This window comes from Stenella coeruleoalba (genome assembly GCF_951394435.1).
Source record: "Stenella coeruleoalba genome assembly, chromosome: 3".
NCBI classification, from domain to species: Eukaryota; Metazoa; Chordata; class Mammalia; order Artiodactyla; family Delphinidae; genus Stenella; species Stenella coeruleoalba.
The window spans coordinates 163,334,548-163,359,487 of record NC_137148.1 but is presented as its reverse complement, the minus strand read 5'-3'; the positions used below and the strand labels follow the sequence as shown (position 1 = coordinate 163,359,487).

Sequence of the window (24,940 nt, the reverse complement as noted above, 5' to 3'; positions counted from 1 at the left end):
TTCAGTAGAATGTGGTTCATGGCTTGATTGGGGCTGGCTTGGCATGTTGCCCCTGTCTAAGCCAGCTTCTGCCTCCCTTATTGCATCTCCCTCTCTCAGGAGTTCTATGAGATCAAGGTACATTGCCCCATTTTGGAGGGGAGACAGTCGAGGCTCAGGGTGTTTTATTCAGCTAGGGTCACAAATAAATAAAACCAGAACCTAGGTTTCAATTGCAATTCTGAACAAAATCCGACTCCCGTACAGCCTTTCCACCTGCTGGGGCCACGAGCATGTTGGTAACTAACATTTTCTGTTTATAATCCTCATTTTTGTGCATTTTGTATTAAGTCACCACACAGAGTGGGTAGGCTGGATTGTTTTTCTTTCCTTCTTTCCTTCTTCCCTTCCTCCTTTCCTTTCCCTCTTCCTCCCTCCCTCCTTCTCTCTTCCTTTTCTTTTTTCTTTCTTTTTCTTTCTCTTCCTTCCTTTCTTTCTTTCTTTCCCTTCCTTCCTTCCTTTCTTACTTTCTTCCTTCCTTCCTTCCTCCCTCCCTTCCTCCCCTGTCCCTCCACTAGATAATACACTCCCAGAGGATAGAACTACATTCTTCAGTATACACATAGTAGATACACACACACATTCAATATATACACAGCGGACTACATTTAAACCATAAATGCCTGGGTCATCCGCCTTTTCTGAATGCCTACTCATCTCTCCCCTTCACATCCCCTCTTCTTTTAGATAATAGCGTGTTAAGGACTGTCAGAACCGAGAGGAAGTTAAGCAATCAGCTAGTCCATCTTCAACATTTCCCAAATGCAGAGAGGGTATGACTGAGCAAGCCCAGCATCAAGGCGAGAGCCGAGCTGGTCTCTTGGCAAAGCCAGCCCGAATCTCAAAGGCCACAGAGACTCATTGCACTTTCGTGGTTGTTAAACCCCAGTGGCAGAGCAGGCGGCATCCTGTCTCCTGTCTTGAGTGGAATTCAGGAGTCCCCAGGGAGCTCTGGGCAGTCGCGGGCCGCGCCCCGTGGGTCACTCGTGTGCCTTTGTGAGGGCAGTTTCCTTGTCACTGCCCAGCTGCTTCCTGCCTCCATGTTAAGGCCTCCAGGCCAGTCTGTGGGGAAGCAGCCATCAGGGCTCTCTGCCTTTGCCTTCCACCCAGACCAGACCAGGCTCGTCCTTCCTGCTGCTGTTCAACCTCTCACGCATCTGCTCACCAAGACCCTGGTTCTCTTTATGAGAATTTTCTCGGATTGTTGCCAAAGCATAGACAAGCGAGCCAGGAGAGAAGGACATCCCCCCAGACATACAGAAACTATAGAAATGTGTCTGATCAGCACCATTCTCCCCTCTTCCTCCCCTGTGGTGGGCACGGGGCTGGCACTGGGTGGGTAGCAGGGTGAGTGGTGAGGATGGAATGAAAGAGGATACTTAGTGCTTCCATCTTATTTTGTTCTTTTGTACGAGTAACCTTTCAAAACTTCCCTCATTCATCGATATATTCATTTATTCCACAAATATTTAATGGGCCTCTAAGGAGGGCTGGGCACTGTGGGGTAGAGCGCCGTGGGCGAAGGTGCCGGGGATGAGGCATCTCTCTCTCACCTTGACCCTCAGGTCTGCTGTTCCCTTCCCCACAGGCAGCCACCATCACCAGACTCCCAAATGTCCCTCCAGAGAGGTTCTATTCCACGTGAAGATGCATGGGGTCCACTTTGATTTTGTGCACACACAGAGTCATGGCGCACGTGCTCTGACCTTTTAAACTGAAAGCAAATGTTCTGGTGGGCAATTCTCACCACGCAGGCAAGTTGCCACCCACAATCAGTGACCGAGACTGTTCTAGAATGTTCCTAAGAATGGAGCACCCTTAGCCCAACATGGCTGTTTGGTATAGAAAGCCCTAGAAACACCTGCGTTGGGGCCTGAGGGGAAAAGGTCCTTGGATCCTTGGAGTAGGCATATTTCTACGTGTCTAGGAAAGGCTGAATCACTACTTTTGCTTAGATCTGGAAACTAACTTATCTTCTTCCTAGTGCAGGAGTCACTAGTGCCCCTGGGTCTGGAAACTTTCACTCCTGCTCCAAATGATGCTGAGAGCTAGGGGCCTGCAGCTTAGGGGGAGATGGGGCTGTCGTGGGAATTTCAGTGCAAGGGCCCAGGTTCTCCACTGGAGCCGTCAGAGACCTGTGGTCATAGTGACCATTCTGGATGCTGTGGTGAGCAAGTCGAATGGGGAGGGACAGACTGACAACAAAGTGAACAAGATGATTTCAACCCCTGGTGATGTTGATGAAGAAAAGTAACCAGGGATGTGACACAGTGACTGGAAAGGACTCTGACCAGGGCAGGAGTCGGCAGCTTGCGAGCAGGTGGATTTGAGGAGAGAACTGAATCTTAACAAGGACTCAGCCTGGGGATGAGCATTCTGGGCAGAGGGGAGCAGTGGATGCCACAGCCCTGAGGGCACTGACCATGGGGCAGAGAGCAACTGGAGAGCTGGTGGGCAAGGATGAAGTGGGAGAGCTGATGTTGCAGGCCTGGGAGGAAGCTGGATTTTATTCCAATGGGAAGAAGTAAGCACGCTACAAAGCTCTGTGAGCTCTGTTTCCCACTGGTAAAATTCCTTGTTTGGATTCGGTAATCTTCCAGCTCTCTGGTTTCATGCCTGTGTTCTTTTATTCAAAGATGTTATTGAGCCTCCAGGCTGGCCAGATTTAGCAAATGAAAACAAAGGATGGGGCTTCCCTGGTGGCGCAGTGGTTAAGAATCCGCCTGCCAATGCAGGGGAAACGGGTTTGAGCCCTGGGCCGGGAAGATCCCACATGCTGCGGAGCAACTAAGCCCGTGCGCCACAACTACTGAGCCTGCATTCTAGAGCCCGCAAGCCACAACTACTGAGCTTGCGTGCCACAACTACTGAAGCCCTCGTGCCTAGAGTCCGTGTTCCGCAACGAGAAGCCACTGCAATGAGAAGCCTGTGCACCACAACAAGGAGTAGCCCCCGCTTGCTGCACTAGGGAAAGCCCATGTGCAGCAATGAAGATCCAACTCAGCCAAAAATAAAATAAATAAAATAAAATTTATTAAAAAAAAGAAAAAGAAAAAGAAAACCTAGGATGCCCAGTTAGGGTGAATTTCAGGTTAATGACCAATTCTCATGTAGTATAAGCCTATCCCACAGCGTCAGAGTATCTTCCATGTGCCACGGCCCCACTAGGAGTCAGCTCAGCTTTGAACGATTTTCTTCACACAACCCCACAGCCTACTGCCTTCGGAGGAACTGGTCAGACATGAAGGCTAGAGTCTGGTGTGACTTGGGAGAGAGAGATTAACTGGCTTCAAAAATCCACCTTGGCCCCAAATTGTGACCTTGAACTGGCGATTCCTTTGGGTGCCCCAACTCTTGTTAGATGCCCACATGGCATTGATGAAAATGCCTTTTCGACGTCCCCTGCATCACAAACATGTATTGTGTTGTGTGGGGAGGTTATTTGGGTGGCCAGATATAGGTTCTGGCCTTTTTCATGAGAATTATGAGAAAGGGAGGGTAACGTGTTCGGCACTCACCCATTATCCTCACCGAGGGTGTGGCTGTGAGAGACCTGAGGTAAAATTTGAACGTTGGAAGGATCCAGAGAGAGATGATGTGGCCATGGGCTCCTCGTCCCATCACGGGGACTGAGTTGACACTGCCATGGGGTCTGTCGGTGTGCAAAGCCCACCTGGCCCTGTACTCTGCAGACAAGGCATGTGGGTGTTTCCACAGGGCAACCCCGGGCATGGCCTTTGGCCTTTCCAGAACACAGTCAGGCAGGGGCAAATAATCCCTGGAAAACAACCTCCCTAAGTCAAGGTTTTGGGCCTCAGGAAAACTAGATGCTGTGAGAGAAACAGATCCTGTGAATGAGGGTTTCAGGTGTGGCCCTGGTCCTGTGGGGACTTCCTTCTGTTGGCGCCAGAAGACAGAACTTTCTGGAGGCAGGAAGGACTTCTTGGAGAGATGAAGTCCCTTTTCCTGGGGTGGGGGTGCCTCAGGAAACATCGTGGTGGCTGCTGGGCAGGGTGTTAGGGCTACAGTACTCGGACTGGGGACCCCGCTCTGAGGGGTCTACTCTGGTTAGTTCGTGGTGGTGTCAGGAGGGATCTGGCCCTTGGTCACCTGCTGTTGGAGTCCATGTTATCCAAAGGGGTTAGTGACCCCACTTCTGTCATTGTCACCTTCTGACCCGTGCCCTTGCCTCACTTCAGCCCTGTCTGCATCACCGCCACCCGAGTTCACTTCTGGGATGTAGGCCTAAGTGTGGTAGGGGGAGAAGAACCTGAGGAGACCGGAAGACTTTGATCCTTCCCCTGGACTAGGGGGCTCAGTCACTTTCCCCATCCATCAATGTCCTCCTGGACATGACCCAGGTGTCAGCTGTGCTTGAGGTGGTGGTGGGAACAGGTGGCAGCCGCTGCCCTCCAGAATGCCACAGGCAGCCCAGATGCCCACCCAGCATCCTCTCTGGGGTGGCCAGGCATGAGGGCTGCCCATTCCCTTCCCACAGTCTTGGTGGCCACGTAAGCAGAAGTTGGAAACGCCATCTAGCTGCCCAGCTCTGACTGGCTTGGCTGAGGGAGTTCTCCCCTGTGTCCTGTCACAGAGCTCCCCCACCCCCCAGGTCCCCTGGTTGTCCCATCCTACAGTGCACTCCTCCTCTCTCGCAGGCAGGACAGCAATCACTCCTATTTGAGGTCCATCATAGAGTTCCTGGTACAATGTCCACTCCCTGAGGGCAGGGACTTTATCTGGTGTGGTTCCTGCTGTGTTCCCAGCACCCAGTACATGCCAAATAAATGTCTGGCAAGTAAATGAGGGAATGAATGGTGCAGCCCTGACACCTAGAGAACCATGGGGATCAGCGTCTCTGACCTACATGTTACAGGAGGGGAATTGAGAGGCCCTGAGGTAAAGGTCAGCCCACATACTTGCAGATAAGGACAGAGCCAGGGTACACTGGGGTCTGGTGACATCCAGTCCAACCCTCCCCGCCTGCTTGCCCTGCCTGACGGGAACACTGCCCGGGGTGTCCGCGCCCCCTGGCGGCTGAGGAGCAGGCTGGGCCACCGGCAGCTGCTGGTGACACACAGATGACAGAGTGGGAGATTTACTTCCGGTTCACTTTACTTCTGAGCAGTTTGTACTTAACCCTTTAGGGGAGCGTTTGTGTTCAGAACCCTGCAGTAGCAGGACATCCTCCAAGGGCCACACAGACACTCGCTCTGGGTGGAGCATGCCTAACTGCAGATGGAGCCTGAACTCCAAGCTGCACAGACACATGATGCTCAGAATTGTGGTTAGAAACAACACGCAAAGCAAAACAAACACATGTTGACAAAGTGGTCCTCTTCTAAGGATCTGTCTTAGAGAGCTTTTCTGCATACACAACAGGGATAGGACGAACGAGTGCTGATCTCTCCCACAAACTCCTAATTTAGTGTAAGAATGTTGTGATTTTTAAAATGACATTTGTTGGACTTCCCTGGTGGTGCAGTGGTTAAGAATCCTCCTGTCGATGCAGGGGACACGGGTTCGGGCCCTGACCCAGGAAGATCCCACATGCCGCGGAGCAACTAAGCCCATGAGCCACAACTACTGAGCCTGCACTCTAGAGCCTGCGCACCACAACAAAGAGTAGTGCCCCGCTCGCTTCAACTAGAGAAAGCCTGCGTGCAGCAACGAAGACTCAACGCAGCCAAAAATAAATATATAAATAAATTAATTTAAAAACATCAAGCCCCCAATAAAAAAAAAAGACATTTGTTGTAGCAGCCATAATGCATTGAGAGTATCATATTTTTCACAAAGGGACTGTAATACTCCCTTTATTTTCGAGTCCTTGAAAAAAGTATCAAAAAATATCCCTTGAAAAAAAGTATCAAAAAATATCAAAGTGCTAAGAAAATCAAATTCACATAGAAACAAATCTTTTCCTTTTTTTTTCCCAACGAACTGCATTGTAATCTCACCAAGTGAGCATGAATTTGTGGTGAAATACTTTTTAAATTGTCGGCAATCCCCCCTTCCCCTCTCAGACCCTCTGAGGACCAGCAGAGAGGGCGGTGGGGAGTGGAGAGGGTTGGGAGGGAGGGGCCTCCACTGACCTGGGGTCAGCCTCCACTGGGCACCTCTGAGCTGACTGGGATTTTATTAGGGGAAGAAGCCACCGTGGTTCAAATGGAAGAAGCGATGCAAGGTGCTGCACAGACTAAACATGGCAGGAATCTCCCTGAATAGCTTTCTTTGTGGGGAATTGTAAACCCAAAGAGCTCAAGGAAGCCAAGGGGGAAGCCAATACACACGGGGAATACTTTAAATTCCCAGGCCCCCAGGAGCCCATCAGCCTGGGGGTGTAGGGTCCAGGCTCCCCTGCAGGACAGCAGGGACCCGCTGTTGGCATTTTGGTGGTGGAGGGGTGGGACTGGCCACAGTGACTGGGTGTTCTGACACAGGCACATTGTGGGCAGGTGTCCACAGTGGCATCTGCTGGACCTGTCTGGGGTTGGCCCATGTGCTCTTCCCTCTGGGATGCCCCATGGACCTACACACCCTATGTCAGGCTTAGGCCAGGACGTTTCCCCAGTGAAACCCAGCAGCCATAAGGAGAGTGCCCCTGGCAGGGGGACAGGTGGGAGTGAGCACACAATGTTCTGAGACCATTTAGGGAGGAGGCTGGGCAGCAGCCAAGTGGGAGACATGACTGGGCCTCAGACAGACGGAGAAGATGGCCAGGAATAGGCAGAGTGACCAGCAGGATTTCTGAGGATTGGGGATGTAGGTGTCAAAGGCTAGTAACAACCCCTTCCCCAGGCATTTGATGCTCGGGCCAGCTGCCCTGCCCACCTGCTAGCCTCTGTGAGGGCCATTCCTGTCTTCCCCTCAGTCCTGTGGCTGCCTCCTGGCTGAGTTCCTGTCATCTACTTCCCAGGTATGTTCCCTGCACTGTGTCACTGTGTGGAATTGCTCACACATCCAGTGGCCAGCAGTTCTGCCCTGGGATGACGGCCCAAAGGAGCCTTCAGAAGTGCCCCTGGAAGGCAGCAGTCAAGGCTACATGGGCATCACCTCGGGTCACAGGGACAAGAGCAACATGAGTGGCAGTCTGTGCACCTTAAAAGCACCTTAAAGCACGGCACAAACCAAGAGAATTGAAAACACGTGTTCAAACAAAATGCACAGGCACATCCATAACAGCACTGCTCATGACAGCCACAAGGGAGAAGCAACCCAAAGCCCGTCAATGGATGACTAGATAAAATGTGGTCCATCCATTATCCAACAGAACGTTATTTAGCCATAAAAATGAAGCACTGACACACGCTACAATGTGGAAAAACCTTGAAGACGTCAGGCTGAGTGAAAGAAACCAGACACAAAAGGACACATGATACGTGATTCCATTTATATGAAATACCCAGAAGAGGTAAATCCAAGAGTGACAGAAAGTAGATTAGTGGTTTTCTGGGGCTGGGGTAATGGGAATGGGGAGTGACTGCTAATGGAGATGGGGTCTCCTTTTGGGGTGATGAAAAAGTTCTGGAACTAGACAGAGGTGCTGGTTGTACATAGTGAATGTATTTAGTGCCACTGAATTGTAGATGTTTAAATGTTAATTTTATGTTATGTGACTTTCACCTCAAAAAGGAAGAAAAAAAAAAAACCTAGGCACATGAAGGCTGACCCATGAGTTTTCTAAGAATACAGGAAATAGAACACCAGGCAAGCAAGAAAGTCTGCCTGTAGTGAGGGCCAAGACAGACAGTGCTGTGGGCCTCGCATGCCATGTCTCAGGGGTTTCCTCCCCTCTAGGCAGGGCTGGACTGAGGAACATCATCATTAGAGGGGAAAAGATGCAGGTTTCCACCAGGTCCTCCAGTCCAGGGCATCGAGTTCTGCACCCTCACACTCTGTAGTCTATAGCAGAAGTCTCTGTGGCCCCACTGGCTGGGCGGGGAAGGTTAGTCTTTGGGATGGCACATGTGAGGGGCAGACGGCACAACAAAGACACAGTGAGTGATGGTTCCCACAAGTTATTTTACTTTGAATATATAGGAAAAGAAATCTACAAACGAGAAGCTATGTTCTACGGTTATGTCTTTTAAACAATTCTTGTATTTATAGAATTTTTTTTCCTGATTAAAAGCACCAGCTGAAGATACAGGCTGCTAAAAACATAAGACACTGCAAACCCATTAAAAGACGGTATGCCAAACATACTTACTGAAAACCCTTTAAGGAAACAAAGACAATGCAACCAACAAATTTACCAACTGTGCCAGGCAGCCCTTTCCGATTTCCCTGCCTGTGCTCCCAATAAATGGGATGGGGAGTGCTTACCCAAGGGGGAGGACCCTGGCCTCACCCATGGGCGACTGGGGGGATCCAACAGGGGAAGGCAGCTGGCAACTCCTGGACCAATGTCCCCAGAACCGTAGGCCCTGAGGGCCACCACTGCTCATAGGAGGAAGTGGGAGGCGCACACAAGGGGTTTGACCAGCTTTTTTGTTTTTTTGGCGGTACGCGTGCCTCTCACTGTTGTGGCCTCTCCCGTTGCGGAGTACAGGCGCCGGACGCACAGGCTCAGGGGCCATGGCTCACAGGCCTAGCCGCTCTGTGGCATGTGGGATCTTCCCGGACCGGGGCACGAACCCGTGACCCCTGCATCGACAGGCGGACTCTCAACCACTGCGCCACCAGGGAAGCCCTGGAGTTTTATTTATCTGTTTTTTCCTGAACACTTAGCTATATGACACTAGCTATAATGTCTCCCTGGGGGCTTGTTTCCGCTGTCTTGAGTTCTTATGATTGAGAAACTGTGAGGCACTGAATTTGGACTCACAGGAAGGTATTTATGACAGCTTTATGTAATTGAAAGGTGCTGCAGTGAAGGGGACATTCAAAGCTCACACACACGCACGCAAGCAGTACACACGGGTTGGCTTCCATAAAGCTAGAGTGGAATATTAAACATCGAGTACTGAATTCTTAACTGTAAACTTAAGAACTTAACCTTAACTTTACATATACATAGATAACAAAGTGGTCACTAAAAGCACTTTAACATCAGGACAGATGTTAAGTCTTGAGGTTCTTATTTCAACTGCTCTACATACAAAATGTCCTAAAAGCAAAGAAAGGTTTAAATAAATACACAGAGACAAGCATGATGTAAAGTGTGATTGAAGAAATGTGGGTCTGGAGAGGTTCGACAGTGTGGGGTCCTGGCCTGCAGGCGCAGCTTGTAGCAAGACAGGTGCTCTGTCCCGCGGGTGGAGGGGAGGACCTGGGGGGCACCCTTGAGGGGGGAGGAAGACAGGATGAGGACAGCTTATGACCAGATGTCAGACCCACATTTGCAGACCTCACTGGCCCAGTGGTGTCATCAAGGGGGCAGCCCCAGGGAGCATGGGAGAGGACCAGACTCTTTCGAGTGACCCAGGATGACACAGAGAGGACGGGTCCTCTTAGGACAAAACTCTGCCAGCCCGTCCCTTCAACCAGCCTGTCCCTTCAACCAGTAGCTCACTTGCATGCCTGCTGCAGGCCCCCAAGAGGGCAGTGGCCCACAGCAGGGAGGTCTGCTGACAGGCCTGCTTATGGCTAAGGCACACCCAGGCCTCAGGGCCCAGGCAGCTGACCTGAGCGATCCCAACATTCCTTCCTTCACGGACACCAAGGCTTTGAGAAGCAGCCTTCACGGTGCTGGGTGACTAGACTTGAACCAACAAGCAGGTGTGACTAGCAAAACCACTCACCACCCCTCATCAGGGAGATGATCCCAGGTGCCGGAAGCTAAAGGCGGCAGCTGCTTTGACTACCCCCAACGTCACCATCACCTGGGGCACCTCCTCAACTATCCAAGAGGAGCACAGAACCAAGAATGGCTGGTTGGGCCTGGCAGAGCCTCCTGGGGTCCAGCTCAGGAAAAGTTTTCAATGCTGTTCTGAGACCCAAGGCAGGTAGGTTTCCCCCTCCTTCCCTCTGAAAACAGGGCAGGGGGCCAAGGGAATGGCTGCCTGCAGGCTGGTGGAGCTTCAGGTGTCTGCAAACATTCTCCGCCAAGGAGGCTGCAGAGCTGCCAGGAAGCAAGCCCCTATGATCCGGCACCCCGAGTTGGGCTGAGGAAGGTCCCTCTCCCCTGCTTCTTGCCCCGCGCTATGGATGCTGACAGGGGGAGGGTGGCTGGTGCAAACACAGGAGTTTCTGCTCTGGGCGCCAGCTCTGTGAAGCCACACACACACACACACACACACACACACACACACACACACGCACGCGCGCACGCACACACGTGCTCCCCCACGGCTGGACAGTGAATCCAGTCAAGGCTCAGATGTTTGGAAGCCAAGTTCCTGGGTCCCCCAGGGCCCCTAGCTAGAGGCCCCAGCTGCCAAAAGGATGGATGCTGGACAGAAAGGCAAGCTGAGAAAAGCATTGTGGCAGGACGTGCATTTTTTGTCCCTGACATGAGCAACGACTTCTTCCCTCTAATTTTGGGCCAGAAACTGGTGTCTTGCCTCTGGGCACTGGAAGCTGCCATGAGCAGAGGAAACACTCCAGCGCAGCATAGAGGCCCAGGCGATGGAAGTCATGTGGCACCTCGGTGGTAAGGACCACCCCTGCATGCAGAATCAGGAGCTGGCCGGTGGCTGGCACTCCACTCCCCGCCCAGACACACTCTCTTGAAGATGTGACTCAGTCATGGAAGCAGGACTGGCAGCTCAAGTCCACTTTGAAGGATGGCTCTGGAAAGTTGGCTCCAAAATCCCACCTGTGAGCCTCAGCACCTGGACTCCTGGTACTCGGCAAGAACGGCCAGCCGGCCCTTCCTGGGAAGATGGGAATTGGCCCTCCACACTCCCCAGGGACTTGGAAGCTCTGGAGACAGTCGGGAAAGAAGCCTGGGGACAGCCACGCCAGCACGTCTCTAAGGAAAGCTCAAGTGCCATCTGGGTGGAAGTCGGGGACACACCAGGCCCCACAGAGGCCCAAAGAAGCTGAGTGGCCCTGTCCAGGGGTCTCACAGGAGGCTGGCCAGGCTGGTGTTGGGTCCATTCTGAGCTTGGAACTGCACAGGAGGGGGGCCGTCTGTCCACTGTTGGGGAAGAGGACACACAAGTGAGGTCCTTCTTAGAGAGAAGCAGGGGTGTGCTGGGCCACATGTCTGCGCCTGGAATGCTGCCCTCCTCAGGCTGGTCACCAGCGACGACCCTGCGTCTTCCACACTTGAGTCAGATGGGCCCCCAGGAAGCAGCCTGCATCACCCACTTGGGTTGGTGCTATCTTGCCCATCCAAGGGGGCTCCTGAGGCCAGGCTGAGTTAGGGATTGTTGGAGAGATGGAAGGAAATGGTAGCCAAGTGTGTACTTCCCTCCTCAGGAAGCGTGTCCCCCAGGGGCTACAGACCAGGTGAGCTGGCCCCAAGGAGCCAACCAGCACCCTCATTTTGTCTCTCCCACCCTATGCCCGTACCGTGATGAGGTTGTGCTCAGGGAGGCTGCATGCCTCGATGTGGTCCTGGAGCAGCTGCTGCGAGAAGTTCTGGTGCATCTGGGCGGCTTCATGGGCATCCATGGCATTCCCGCAGGCTTTGTTCAGGTCTGAGGGTGGGATACGCACAACGGATGGGCCTGCTTTGGCCTGCCACTGCCCCCACATCCTCCCCTTGGGTGGAGCCCTAAAGTCAAACCCCAGCTCTGCCAGTGGGTTGCTGTGTGCCTGGCACATCACCTGCCCTGAGCCCTGTGTCAAGGTCAGCAAAGCCCACTTGCCAGCAGCCCTCACATGTGCCCTCCTATGTTCCTGAGTCCTTTGTCCTTGGAGGTGGATGAGCAACAAGGCCCATAGGGGCATATATAAGGGCTGGTAGGGCACTGAAAGTCCCTGGGGCTCCCTGTGGATGCAGCACTCAGCACTCCCAGGGATTTCCCGGCCAGCTAGCTCTTGGGCACCCAGGAGCCAACTGGGAGCAAGGCACCCAATGCTCACTTCTGAGGCAGGAGGACTGAATGGGTGCATGAAGTCCACTGCAGATAGGATAGTCCACTGCCCTCTACCTCCTCCCCAGGTCCCTGGGTGAGTCTATGGACCTCAGTTTCACAACCTGTAAATGGGAGAGCAGCAGTAACAACAATGACACCTGCTGAGCACCCCGGCTCGTCCTGCCTGACAGAAATGACTGCCATCCCCATTCATGGGAAAGAAACTGAGGCCAAGTGCCAGGGCTCACAGCTCAATTCTTCACTCAGATGCCAAGAACTAGCCTTGTGGGTCCCAGAGAGACAGAATCAGATTCTGCATATGAACGAGCCCACTGCCCTCAAACAGGGCCTCCTGAGAAGCCTGAGAATGTGCTAGAACTGGGGCTATGGCCTGCAGAGGCCCAGTCTGAAGCAGAGGCTTAGCAAGGCTTACCTAGGATCCTCTAGCCTTTGGCTCTACCCAGAAGCCCCAATCTCTTACTCACCTCTTAGCAGGGCCGATGACCACAGCTGCACTGACATGTCTGGGATCTTGCTGGCTAGCTGCATGGCCGGCACCACCATGTTGTTACTCTCCTGTCGATCGAGAGCAGTAGAGGAGTCAAGGGCGGGGGTTGGTGGTAGAAAGGGCTGGTGGCAGGGACAGCGTGGGCCCCACCTGTGACCTCCTGCTGCTTGGCATATACCCACTCCTACTTCAGAGCCTATCTCAAATAACCCTCTCCGAAGTACTCCTCAACCACCTTGGAAAAATAAACTGCCCCCACGCCTCAGCTCTGCATGTGCCTCCTCCCTGGGGTACGGCCATGGGCAACTCTATGTGCCTTTGTCTTTCTAGCCAGAGGAAAAGGCACTGGTGGCAGTCAGCCCTGGACCCATATCAGGAGCTGATTAGAAATACAGATTCAGGGGTCCCAGGGCTGGGCAAAGGCAGCAGTCTGTCCTGGCAGGAGCAACAAGGGCTGAACGGACAAAAGAGAGAGGAAGAGAAGTTTCTCTTCTATGTATGAGCCTGCTCTTGTGCGACGCCACCTGGGACACACAGGGCTGTTGAGGCAGCAGGATGTTTAAACCCTCCAACCCTGACTCCACCACGTGATTGCAACAGCGCCCCCAGGCCCTAATCCCCAGGAGGAGCTGAGTGAGAGCCGCTGGGGGCTGTAAACACCCATCCTTGACCCCACAGTGACCAGCAGCACTGCTCTGACTCCACCCAGTCCAGAGACCACAGCCTGCTGGCCTAAATGTTGGGTTCAGGGTGACACTGGGAAAACTCCCAATGCAGCAATACCTTGCAGCCTGGGGGACACTTGGCATGTAGCCCAGACACGTACAAATCCTCAAAACCAACTCCTGAGGCCCAGATTCAACATGGCCACGGTTGTGCAGGACATGCCACCACACAGACACAAAAGCCCAGTGACTTTATGCTGCCCTGTGGCCAGCACCTTGAAGATAAGCTCCAGGTGGGTCTCAAAACTTTTCAAAATTGAACCAAGCCCTTCTAAGACCTCAGAATGCACAGAACAGGAAAAACTACTCTCCTCCTCTAGGCCTGGGGCTGGGAGGGAGCTTCCAGGAGGGAGAGTCCCCCTTGGCTCAGGTTCCCCCATGACAGCTTGGGGCTGCCCCACAAAACCTGGGTTTGAAGAGCGGTGTGATCCTGAGAGCGGTCCTGTATGACACCACCCGCAAACTTGTAATGCCTAAGGACACTCTGGCCTGGCAGGCCCGGGGCAGGCAGTGTCTCCCCCAGACCTGGAGCTGCTTGAGGCGGGACCTGGGTTTGAGGACTCTTGGTGGCCCCATGTTACCCCACGTGGGCCCAGGCACAAAGGGAGCAGCAGAGGTTCCCAAATAAGCTCTATAATTTCCTCTGGGACTGTCCCAAACATGAACCAGAAGCTGCAGCTGAAGAGCTGCTCTGCCCATCCTAAAGGCGGCTTCTGGACAAACAAGAGCCAACAAGGTCTGGGTTCTAAGCCTAGGTTTGCAGTTTGGGGCTGTGTCACTTTTTTTTTTTTTTAACTTTATTTATTTATTTTTTGGCCACGCCATGCGGCATTCGGGATCTTAGTTCCCCAACTAGGGACTGAACCTGTGCCCCCTGCAGTGGAAGAGCGGAGTCTTAACCACTGGACTGCCAGGGAAGTCCCTTTTTAAAAATTTTTATTATTTTTTTAAAATTTGGGGCTCTGTGCCTTCAGTCTCCCCATCTGGCAACGAGGTAATCACAGCCACTGCACCAAGACACAAGGCAGTTGGCCTACACTCAGTGGAGCCTCACGTTGAGCACCTTGTCCCTGCCTAACCCCCAGATACACACTGAGGCCACTGCCCTCACTGTGCTCAGTGAGTAGTGTGACAGGTATTGTAGAAGGAGTGGAGCTACACTCAGAAGGGAGAACTTAGTACTGGTCCTCCTCCTTTCAGGGTGATGATACCCCACAGGGTTCAGGCCACAGCTACAGGGCATGTTGGCCTGGCAAATGCTTACCACATGACTGTGGGGAAGGGGATGCACCAGGCTCCTTAAAAGCACTCACCCTTCAGAAGCCCCAGGGCTTGATCAGATAGAACTTTATGGGCCAAGACAAGTACCCTGCACTATCTGTCCCCAAAAAACAGCTGAAGTGCATTTGGCTAAACTACGGAGTTGATGCAGCTTAAAAATTCTCACTGTCATTAGAAAAAAGCTCCAACACAGTGGTGCACAGAAAGACCAGACATAAAATTATAAAACAGCCTGATAAACAAAACCTATGCATGGGCAGAGGCAGGCAATGGAAAAGAGCTGGAAGACACAAGACACGCGATGACTTTCTCCTTTGCTTCTCAGACTTTCTATGAGAAATAAAATACATGCCGTATTTTATACTGACAAATATTTTCTTTAAAAAGTTAAAGACCCTGTATGGTCGATGGGTTAGAGCAAGTGAGATATACATACACCCCCAGATGGGGAGACTCGGAGTCAACTGATCCCACCAGAGACCAGCTGGCATGGGTGGGGACCAGGCCTAGGGGGGCACTGTTGGTGAGGGTAAAAACACAGAGTGCACTGAAGACACCATGTGTGATGGGCAGAGATGGAATCCTTGGGATTGTGACTGAGAGGACACACTCCTTCTCCCCAAGTATTAACAGGAAAGGGAACCTGCCCTCAGCCTTGCCAGTTTTGGGCAGCCTGACCAGCTCTAGCTCCACTGAGCCCTGGGGCTTTGCCTGACGACTGCCCATGACCAACACTGGCCCTGTCTGCCCCACAGATGCATCCTCCAGGGATCCAAAGCTCCCCCAGCCCTGCCTGCCCAGGCTGGCTGAGCCAGAGTGCCTCTGCCCTGGCTGAGACTCACGGAGCAATGGTGGGTGAGGGGTCAGTGAGACGCGATCATTGTGGGGCACAGAATGGGAGGCACTTCCTTGCTAGGTTCCCCCCACTAAGCACCACCCTGGCCCCATGCCCCTCAGCCTGACCCCTGACACTCACCCTATGGTTTCCCAACACATAGAAGATATGGCCCAGGAGCACAAGGGAGCAGGCTGTAAGCCGGTTCAGGTCCTCTGCATTGGACATCTTCAGGGTTTCCCGCAGAAATCGCCTTCATGAGAAGAACAGATGATGAGGCCTCATTGGGAGGCCTTTGGGGAAGAAAAAGCAGCAGTGGCCTTGAGGTCCTGAGCAGAGGGCCACCCACCCCATCGGGCAGTAGGTGGGAAGGGCAGGGACAGGGGACCTGGGCACATGCTGCTGGGGGAAGAGAAACACCGGGAGGTGCCGGGCACGAGGCCACCTGCCCTCTCCCAGTACTCACTTGGCCTCGTTATAGCGTCCCTGGAAGAAGGAGAAGAGCCCACGCACGTAGAAAGCTGCTGCTCGGAGGCAGTGCGAGCTGAGGGGAGAGCAGAGCGTCACACCTTGGTGGGGTTTTTGTGAAAGCAGCAGATTTACAAAAGGGGAGTGGGTGGGGGTGTATGAGGTGTTGGGGTACATGGGGGAGTCTAGGGCCCCACAGGTGCTCACGCCACCCCAAAGAGCAGAGAAAAAATAAGATAGCTAGTAAAGTAGAACTCAGGGCCTGGGGCAGCCTACCTGACAGGGAAGCTGTGGTCTGGATTGATCCTCTCCAACAAACTGTACAGCTGTGAAAGAAATGTCTGCAAGTTAGGATAATTCCGCATTTCTAAATATGAGAGCTCGGCCCCAGATATGCTAGTAAATTGACTAGGGCTGCCTGCAACTTCCTGAGGAACGTGCCCGTACCCCAAATCCCATGCCTGTAAGCAACCTGCCGGGAGAAGGGGCAGAACCTGCAACATCACTGACATCTTAGGTGCCCTTTGGCTGTCATATGGAGGGTGTGCTGGTGGATGAGGGCTGAAGTGGGCTGAGGCTTCACCCAGTACCCACACAGTCCCTTCAGGAGGCAGACAATGGGGTGGGGGTGGGGAGGAGACACAAGGGAACCAAACTCCTCCGAGACCACCAAGGCCACACCAGGCCCTCATGACCCTGCCCACTGTGCTTCCTGACTACTGGAGCAACTGCACTGGGCTTTCTTTCTTTTTTTAATAAATGAGGTGTTTTTAAAAAATTAATTAATTATTTTTTTTTGGCTGTGTTGCGTCTTCGGTGCTGCGCGTGGGCTTTCTCTAGTTGCGTCGAGCGGGGCCTACTCTTCGTTGTGATGCGTTGGCTTCTCATTGCTGTGGCTTCTCTTGTTGCGGAGCACGGGCTCTAGGCGGGTGGGCTCAGTAGTTGTGGCACACGGGCTCAGCTGCTCTGTGGCGTGTGGGATCTTCCCAGACCAGGGATTGAACCCATGTCCCCTGCATCGGCAGGCGGATTCTCAATCACTGTGCCACCAGGGAAGTCCTGCACTGGGCTTTCTACCCAAAGCATTCAAGCTAACCAATCACCTGGGAAGTCAGCTAGGCTTTTTGTAGCCAAGAGGTGATAGTAGCCTGAACTAAGAAATGAAGGCCACAGGGGTGGAGACAAGTGGCTGAATCTGAGATACTCTAGAAGGGTCAGGGCTGGGGGGGATTGCAGGGATAAGGGGGTGTTGCAAGGGGAACCTAGTGGGAGGGACTTATCTTGCGAGGTCAAGCTCTGGCCCACCTCCCCGCCTCAGCAGGTTGGGGCGCCAGAACAACCTAGGGGCCTAGTGCAGATAGCTGCCCAAGCTGTTGCTCCTCATAACTGAGCCATGAGGCCTCACCAATGTTCTAGAACAGACATCTCAGGGTACAAGAAATTGGGTTTTTTTCCTGAGGGATTCAGTAAAGCTTGGCTCATTTTCAGTAGGGAAAAGTGCTTACTGGCTATGGGAACGTTTCTGTCCTAGACTTGGCCTTCCCCCAGCCATGCCTACGGTCCGCTGCGTGGGACACCTTGTTGGAGGGCAAATACGCCAGGGCTGCTGAGATTTGCTGGTGCCCAGGACAACACTCCCCCCACGCCCCCCTCCAAGTAAGAGTTGAAACAAAGGATACCAAACATGAAGCATGTCACCTACTACCTCTTGGTGTCTATTTCCTTCCCGTATATACACACTCGCCAGATTGGTCACGATGAAGGCCCACAGCTCCTGGTGATTGGTGAGCTGGAATGGGAGACACAGGGCATTAGGGGGCTGGGCTGGGCAGTCATGTCACATGGGGGCCGCTTGGCGGCATCAGAGCCACCCAAACGCTCCACAGTGGCTACCTTGGAATCTCCTTATTATTTTCATGCAGACACACACCCCTTGCCTCCTAAACCCAAGGACAACAAAACTGTTAGTTCTTTTCATTATGAAACAATCACCCACGTTATGGGAAATTCCGGAAACAGAAAAGAAAAGCCAGTCACCCTGATCCTGCCCTCAGAACACACCACAGCTTGGTCTATTCTCTGCTGTCTCTCGGTCTGAGACCTGGCTGGGCCCTCCCTCTACACCACAGGTGGTAACCCCAGGACCCGTGTGCTGACACAGCAGAGGAGTACGCTGATCCTCGGGGAGGCAGGGATCCTGCCTGGAAGAAGCCGAAGCTGTTAGAGACCAGAAATGCTTCTAACGGCTGGTGGTGGACAGACCCTGATCCCCAGTTCTTCTGGGGGGACAAGAACGGCCACGAGAGGGACCAAGCTGAGCAGGCTGAGCATTCCCAATGGGGCTGAGGGAGCGCAGCTGTGAAGGGGGCCAAGGGTGCCTGGGAAGCACAAACTCCACCTGGAGGCCCCTGGCAGGTGCCAAGGAGGTCCAGAGGGTCATCTGATCTGAGCAAAGATGCTCCAATATGTTTGTCATGGGACCACAGGAACAGCGTGTGGTTGGGGGTCACGCGGGGTTTGGGCCCACGTCCTGGCTGCACCACCACCCCTCCCCCAGCCAGTGGGGAGGACTTCCTGGGACAACACACCATCCGTCGGGAATTTTGATGTTGAACCAAACAAGGAGCAGCCACTTGTGTAGGAACTGAGATGGGGAAGGAGGGTCCAAGAGACCTCCATAGGGCCACGGGCAAGGTGGGGTGGTCCTAGCACCACTGTAGTGAGCAGCACCAGCCGACCAGTAGCTGTGACACAAGTCACAGCTGTGACACAAGTCAACGCCACCTGGCAGGCTATCAGGAAGACTGGGAATCGTGAGCGAAAGTGGCTGAACAGGCCATGGCACCAGCCCTGAGTTAGCTGGGGAAGCCCCACTGCAGGCTAGCCAGGAGCCCCCTTGCCCACAGCTATCCCTCATTAAGCTGTGCTGCGAGTGCTGGCCTTGTCTGCAGCTGAGCAGCACAAGACGTGACACAGAAAGCCCTGGATAAATGGTGCATCACTGTCACCACTGGCATCAGGCTGAATGCTGGTGGAGTCACCCGCTGACCATGGTTTTGTATGGCTGTTGTCCTCATCACAGACCACGCCCGACTCCTTACTGAGAAGCACTGCCTGCCCCATAAAGCGAGGGCCGGCACCTTACCCGCAAAGCTGTGGTGAACTGGGCTTCAGCGTTGTCCATGCAGTTGACAGAGACACAATACAGGCCCTGGAAGAAGAAGATGCTGAGGGCTCAGAGCCACATGCAGCTTGCCCGGGGCTGCACAGCTGCACCCAGGTGCGCCTGACAAGTGACTCTACTGAGCTGGCTATATCTGAGCTTTACCCTGACAAACAGGGAGAAAGATGGCATGCTTAATTATTCCTGCCTCCTGGGACCTAAGTCAACTTGGACTTGATGACATGCTTGTCAGAGTGAAGTCCACAGGGAATGTTCTGAATTCTGCCGGGGGTGGTGGTCAGAGGGTTACTCGCAGGGGTGGGGTTGGGGGTGGGCAGCCCGCATGCACTCACCAGCAGTGTATGCAGCTGTGCTGCGTGGTTGGAGAAGAGCCGGGGGGACTGCTGGCACAGCTGACAGACCTGGGAGATCTGCCGGGAGAGAGCATGTCTGACATCACTTGGCCTGTAATGTGGGACCCAGTGTCCCCGCAGCATTGAGGAGAGACCCCAAAGCCGGTGGGTGTGCCCATGTCGTGCCCACTCTAACTTGGGCACAAAGTCCCAGCGGATGTGCCCATTGTGAGGATTAGGCACAGCCTTGACCTCTTTGAGGATGGTGACCCTTATCCATTACCCGCCGTCTCCCTTTCCAACTTGTGTCTCAGCTGTACAGTACCTTCACCCTTATCAAGGCCCCCATGCCCTTTCAGGAAGGTGGGCATAAGGGATTACGGATCACAGGGCAGGAGGAGTGCTAGAACTGCCGTCAGGGGACCCTAGAACTCCAGACCCCATGTTCCTTGGGCATGCCAACTTTTAGGTAAAAGGCTCTGATCAGTTGTGTCCACACAGGGTCGTGGACTGCCAAGTTATAGTCATATGACAGATGACGTCCTGCTGACACGCACTGGCGACACATTTACATTCTCCCACACGACACCCTCCGAGACCCAGCAAACTCAAACCACTCTACCCCTCAGCCTTCCCACCCTGTGTGTGTAGCCCCCAGTGGCCTCACCTCCTGAAGCGCTGTGGCCTTGTGTCCTGTGACGAGCCTGCACATGATGATGTGCTCGAGCAGGATTACTTGGAAGGAGGACAGAATGGGGCTGCAGTCGAGCACTGGGGGTGAGAGGCAGGGGTGAGCATTCGAAGCGTGAGCGGAGGAGACAACTGAGGAGACACTGACCCCTGCCTCCTAGGGGCTTCGAGCCCTCCGGCCACACCTGGCCCATAGCTACCTGGGTCTGAGCCCACTTGCTCCGCTGGACATTGGCCCAGCACCCAGTCTGTCACCTTGCTCGGTGTCCACAGCACCCTTAAGCGAGGGGGTGCATCTCCCTGTCTAGGTGAGGAAACAGGCTCATAGCAGGCTTTGGTGACCAGAGTATTGTAAGAGCAAGAAATTCTGGAGGGATCTGTCTTCCATCCTCACCACACCCCGACCCAGCTGAGTGCTCAAGGGCACTCTGGACACAACACATTCTAGAAATGCTGAAGTTGTCTGGGAGACTGAGACCACGTGATAGGCCTCAGGCAACAGTGGGGGGGACCCGAGCTTCTGGCTGCCCCAAGCGGCTGTCCTCACATTGGAACCAGACAGCACTTTCCCAACTCATCTGAAGGGAAAGAACCGCAGCCCCCGCGGGCGTCGTTGGTTCTCTGGCTCTAAGGCTCTTCCCCAGCAGCACTGACAAGGGCACAGGGAATGAATGAGGTTAACAGGCGCACAAGCCAGCCAGGGATGTGTGGGGCCCTGGGTTCCTACTAGTCAAAGGTCCTTGATCTCACAGGATGGATTAGTCAAGCATCCAAGAAGAACCCAGGGCCTCCAGAGGACCTGCTGTCAGTCAGTTCCAATCCCAACCTCACCCTGAACACAATCCACATCACGATACTGATAGTAGACAGCAAAAGCAGCCAACACCTGTTTCAACTGAGCACTGCCGCCCCAGCAGCCCCCAGTGGAGTCCCGCTAACCCTCGTGGCTGTCTTGTGCAGTGAGGGGGACAGGACAGAGACGGCCCAACCACCCCACAACACAACCCCTTGGGGATCAAGGATCCAGTCCAGGCCTGGCCTGCTCTGCCCGAACCTGGATCGTCCCCATCTGCCAACTGGCGTAACAAGACCCATGGGGCAGGGACCTGTGCTGCAGTCTTTAAAGGTCCTTCAGGCCCAGCATAGGAGGTGGTGATCGGGCCACCCACCAGGGGGCTACTTGACCCACTGAGCCCCACAGAGCCTGACTTACTCTTGAGCTTCTCCAGCTGCATGAGCGCCTTGTCTGTGTACTTCTGTGCCTTCTCTAGGTAGCCGGCTTGCATGGAGTGCATCACAGTCACCTGGTGACAAGATCAGATGGTGGTGGTCACTGGGGCCCTCTCCTCTCTCACCTGGGCCACCAGGCCCCGGCCCCTCCAGGGACTCACCAGGTAGACAAGCACGCACATGTGCTCCTTGGGCAGCCAGTGGAAGAGGTCAGCGGGGTTGCTGGGCAGGATCTCATCATCGTGCAGTGTGGAGATGGTCTGGATGCACTGCTGCAGCTGCTTCAGGCATGGCTTCACACTCTTTACCTGCAGCAGGCAGACAGCAATGCACACCTGAGCACCCGTCTGCTCCTATCAGGTGCCAACCACCCTTAGGAGGCAGATCCCCACAGTGGCAGCTAGCCAGGTCCTGCCTGCCCATCAGCCCCTCAGCCCTTCCTTCCCGGGAACTCCTACCACACCCACCACTTGCAGGAAGCCCATCCCCCCAGATGGGTCAGCCAGCTTTCAAGGCACAGGGCAGGGCCAGGAGGGTCATCTGTGGCACTGAGGCTCCACCCCCCCCAGCGCAGGGCCCAACACCAAGGCCTGGGAAAGGCCTGTTCAAAGACCCTGCTCCAGCCACATTTTCTCCTTCCTGCAGTGACCCCAAGAGAGGAGGACACGGCTGGTTATCCTGGGGGGTGTGAAGTGGCCACTCGGAGTCCTGCAGGTGCCGTGGTTTATACAGACTGGCCTTTCTGCACCAGGAAGCCCCATCCCGAGGCCCTACAGGCCATCTCCACAGCCGTCAGCACCCTGTGAGAATTTGCACTGTGCTCCTATGTGTTGACTGAAGTGCTCGGCCCAACAAGCAAAGGTGGGTGTGCGTGGGGGAACTGAGGAAGCGTGACAGGGTGGGGAGGGTGCGTGGAGCAGCACCTGCCCAAAAGGCTGAGACGTTCCCCCACATACAGGTACAGCTGCTCCTCAACCATATGAGGGTTATGGGCTTTTTGTGTATGTGCCTCAAACACAGCTGATTTTGTTAGTCCCTACTCAACTCCCACAAAGCTGTCATTAACTGGGGGGTGGTGGACAGACACTGCTTGAGCACCTGCTGTATGCCAGGCACCATGCCAGAATCCCCAGTGTATTTTCTTGGATTCCCCAAACTGCCCTCAAGGTCATTTGACCATTCACACGCAGAGTAGATGTGTGTGAGGCCACAGCTATTCCCGCTATAAGGGCAGAAATGGGACAGACCCATTCCTTGAGTGCCCTCTGTCCACAGAGGCACAGTACTCATGCCAGAGCACAACAGGGTTGTGGGGGAATCGAGCCCCGAATGACAGACGTGCCCAGTGGTGAGGGACAGGAGGAAATCACAGAGCTGATGTCTTAGCTTACAGGCCCACCCACCACCTGCCTCCTCCCCAGCAGCCCTCAGGTGAGAGGCACTACATACCTGCCCAGCATCCAAGTAGTGGGTCACCTGGAGCACCAGGAAGAAGACACGCAGAGACTCTTTCTGGATGGGGTTCCCTTGCCAGTTCTCAACTATCTGTCCACAGAGGGTCAGTAGTGGGTGGACTTCCTGCAACTTGCGCTCCATCAACAATAGCTGGGGAGGGAGAGGTGCACGTGCTGGGAGACCCTCCTGGTACAAAGGACTGCCACCCGCCTGCCCATGTGCTGTGGGACTGCTGGCACCACGAAGGGAGGGTGCATAGCCGGGCTGGAACCCAGGTCTAGGCAGCTCCAACCCAGGCTGCTCTTCCATCAGCACAGATCCCACAACCTGGAACCTGAGTTTTACCTCTGAATCCAGCTGGGGGACACGGGCCTGCCCCTCGTGGCTGCCTGCCATGCATGAGGGTCTGGGCGCCTGAGGGGCCACAACATGGCAAGCAGGCGAGGCTTTGGCAGACCTCATGGGGACCCAGCCTCACGTCCACCATACCAGTCCCATCCCATCCAGCCTCCACTTACCATCCCTTTGCTGAGCAGGAACAGTGCCCTGGAAAAGAGAGGGGTAGTCAGGTCTGGGAGACTCAGGCACCCCCTGGGATGACTGTGCCATCTCAACATTCACAGGAACCTAACGAGCCACCTCTGGGACAGTTAAATGGATGACAATGGACCCTGGCCATTTAGGTCTGTTTTATTTATAAGAGGGCTCTATTTTGTTCTATTCTATTTGTCTTTAGCTTTTTCCCGTTTAGACACTCATGTGGTTCAAAAGCTCAGAAAGCAGAAACATGTGCTCAGAAAGCACAGAGGGGCAGGGTACAGGACAGCACATCCACCATAACCTTACTCTCGCTGACACAGCAGATCACAGGTTCCATGTCTGGGGACAGCACAGGGTGAGGCAAGGAGAGAAGGCGGGTAAGTAATCAGCCTCAGGTGCCCGAACCGAAATCTGCACCTCACCGTGGCCCCTCTGTGCCCCCACTTCCTTGCCTATAACCAGCCAAGCCCCCTTGGGCTCTCCTGAGGGCTAAGGGGATGAAACCCAGGAAGCCTAGGCATGTCAGCAGCCTCGCTGCCCGCTGTCCCCACCCTCAAGGGTGGCGTGGCCAGGAGATTTCTACTGTCTCTCTTAAATCTTTCTGCACTTTCTAATAAACAAGCACGTACTGCTGTCATCAGCAAGAAAAATAATAAAATGAACACATTAAAAGGTTTACGAGACTGCCAAAAGACAGAGGAGGGCAGCCCAGCCTCACCCCAGTGCCTAGGGGCTGCTCACGGCACTGGCGCTGGGACAGGCTTTTAGGATCGGCTGTTGGGCTGTCGTCACAGTTTGTTCAACATCTAAGTCTTTGTCCCGCCAGTCTGTGCAGAGTCCCCATGTGCTGCAGCTGACACCCCGTCAAATGGGCATCATTCCAGGTGAGTAGACTGAGGTGGAGGGGGGGTCCCAGTCACACAGTGAGAGATGTCTATACTCCCAGCCACCTCGCCATTCCTTGTTGTTACCTCACGGTGTGGACACTCTAGGGTCTACTGTCTGACTGCTGAAATCTAAGGCCTCGAACTTCACGTCAAGGTTCCCATATTGTCACATCACTAGGCCATATGCCCAAGATCAGAAGTTCTGTGTCAGGCGACCTGTAGGCGTCATGCCCTAGTGAGGCCCACCCAGGTCCCCCGCCCACAGTGGTACAGAGACCTGTTTGAGGACACTTGTGACTGAACATGTGCAGTGTGTGGCCATCCCCATGCCCTCCAAGGCATGAGTGTCACCCTGAATCCAGTGATGGCCACAGCACGAGGAGGATAAGACGGGCCAGGAACACAGACCAGACTGTGTGACAGTGTCCATCCCAGGGCAGGTTGGTCGAGGGATGACAGCCTGTGGGGAACTGTGTGGACCCCTGTGAGCACTTGCAAGTCTAGAGCTTAGAGAATGGAGTTAGGGACTGTTCTGTCCCAATAACCCCATGGGACAAGCTTAGATTTTGTGTTTCCAGAATCCCAATGCACAATAGAATAAGAGCGCTGCTACCTGGAGTCTGGAATCCTACTACAGAGGATTCTTCTCGTTAGGGGAAAAAGAGACAGACTGGAGGCTCTCTTAGAGGGCACACAGTGAAGCACTGGTGGCCTCTGACCCCTGACCCCAACCCCAGGGCATTAGCCTCCAGGTAGTCTAAGCAGTTTCACGCATAACATGAACCTATGTCCCT

At 54.0% G+C, this 24,940-nt stretch overlaps 1 protein-coding gene across 3 annotated transcripts in view; it reads right to left on the bottom strand.

The window, feature by feature from the left end:
- Positions 1–8,054: 8,054 nt before the first annotated feature.
- MAU2 (MAU2 sister chromatid cohesion factor) overlaps positions 8,055–24,940 on the bottom strand; it is a 34,473-nt gene continuing 17,587 nt past the window's right edge. Inside the window, exons 6-19 of one of the 3 annotated variants that reach the window (XM_079915444.1) lie at positions 23,238–23,265; positions 22,714–22,869; positions 21,426–21,572; positions 21,248–21,338; positions 20,012–20,115; positions 19,345–19,422; positions 18,974–19,039; positions 17,531–17,617; positions 16,105–16,154; positions 15,827–15,904; positions 15,502–15,613; positions 12,497–12,587; positions 11,503–11,630; positions 8,055–11,125 (exon numbers count right to left, since the gene is read on the bottom strand). In XM_079915444.1, coding sequence (XP_079771570.1) covers positions 11,051–11,125; positions 11,503–11,630; positions 12,497–12,587; positions 15,502–15,613; positions 15,827–15,904; positions 16,105–16,154; positions 17,531–17,617; positions 18,974–19,039; positions 19,345–19,422; positions 20,012–20,115; positions 21,248–21,338; positions 21,426–21,572; positions 22,714–22,869; positions 23,238–23,265 — 1,291 coding nt within the window. In that variant the 3' untranslated portion in view covers positions 8,055–11,050. The remainder of the gene's footprint in view (positions 11,126–11,502; positions 11,631–12,496; positions 12,588–15,501; positions 15,614–15,826; positions 15,905–16,104; positions 16,155–17,530; positions 17,618–18,973; positions 19,040–19,344; positions 19,423–20,011; positions 20,116–21,247; positions 21,339–21,425; positions 21,573–22,713; positions 22,870–23,237; positions 23,266–24,940) is intronic. The other 2 variants (XM_079915445.1, XM_079915443.1) reach the window with 2 other exon arrangements.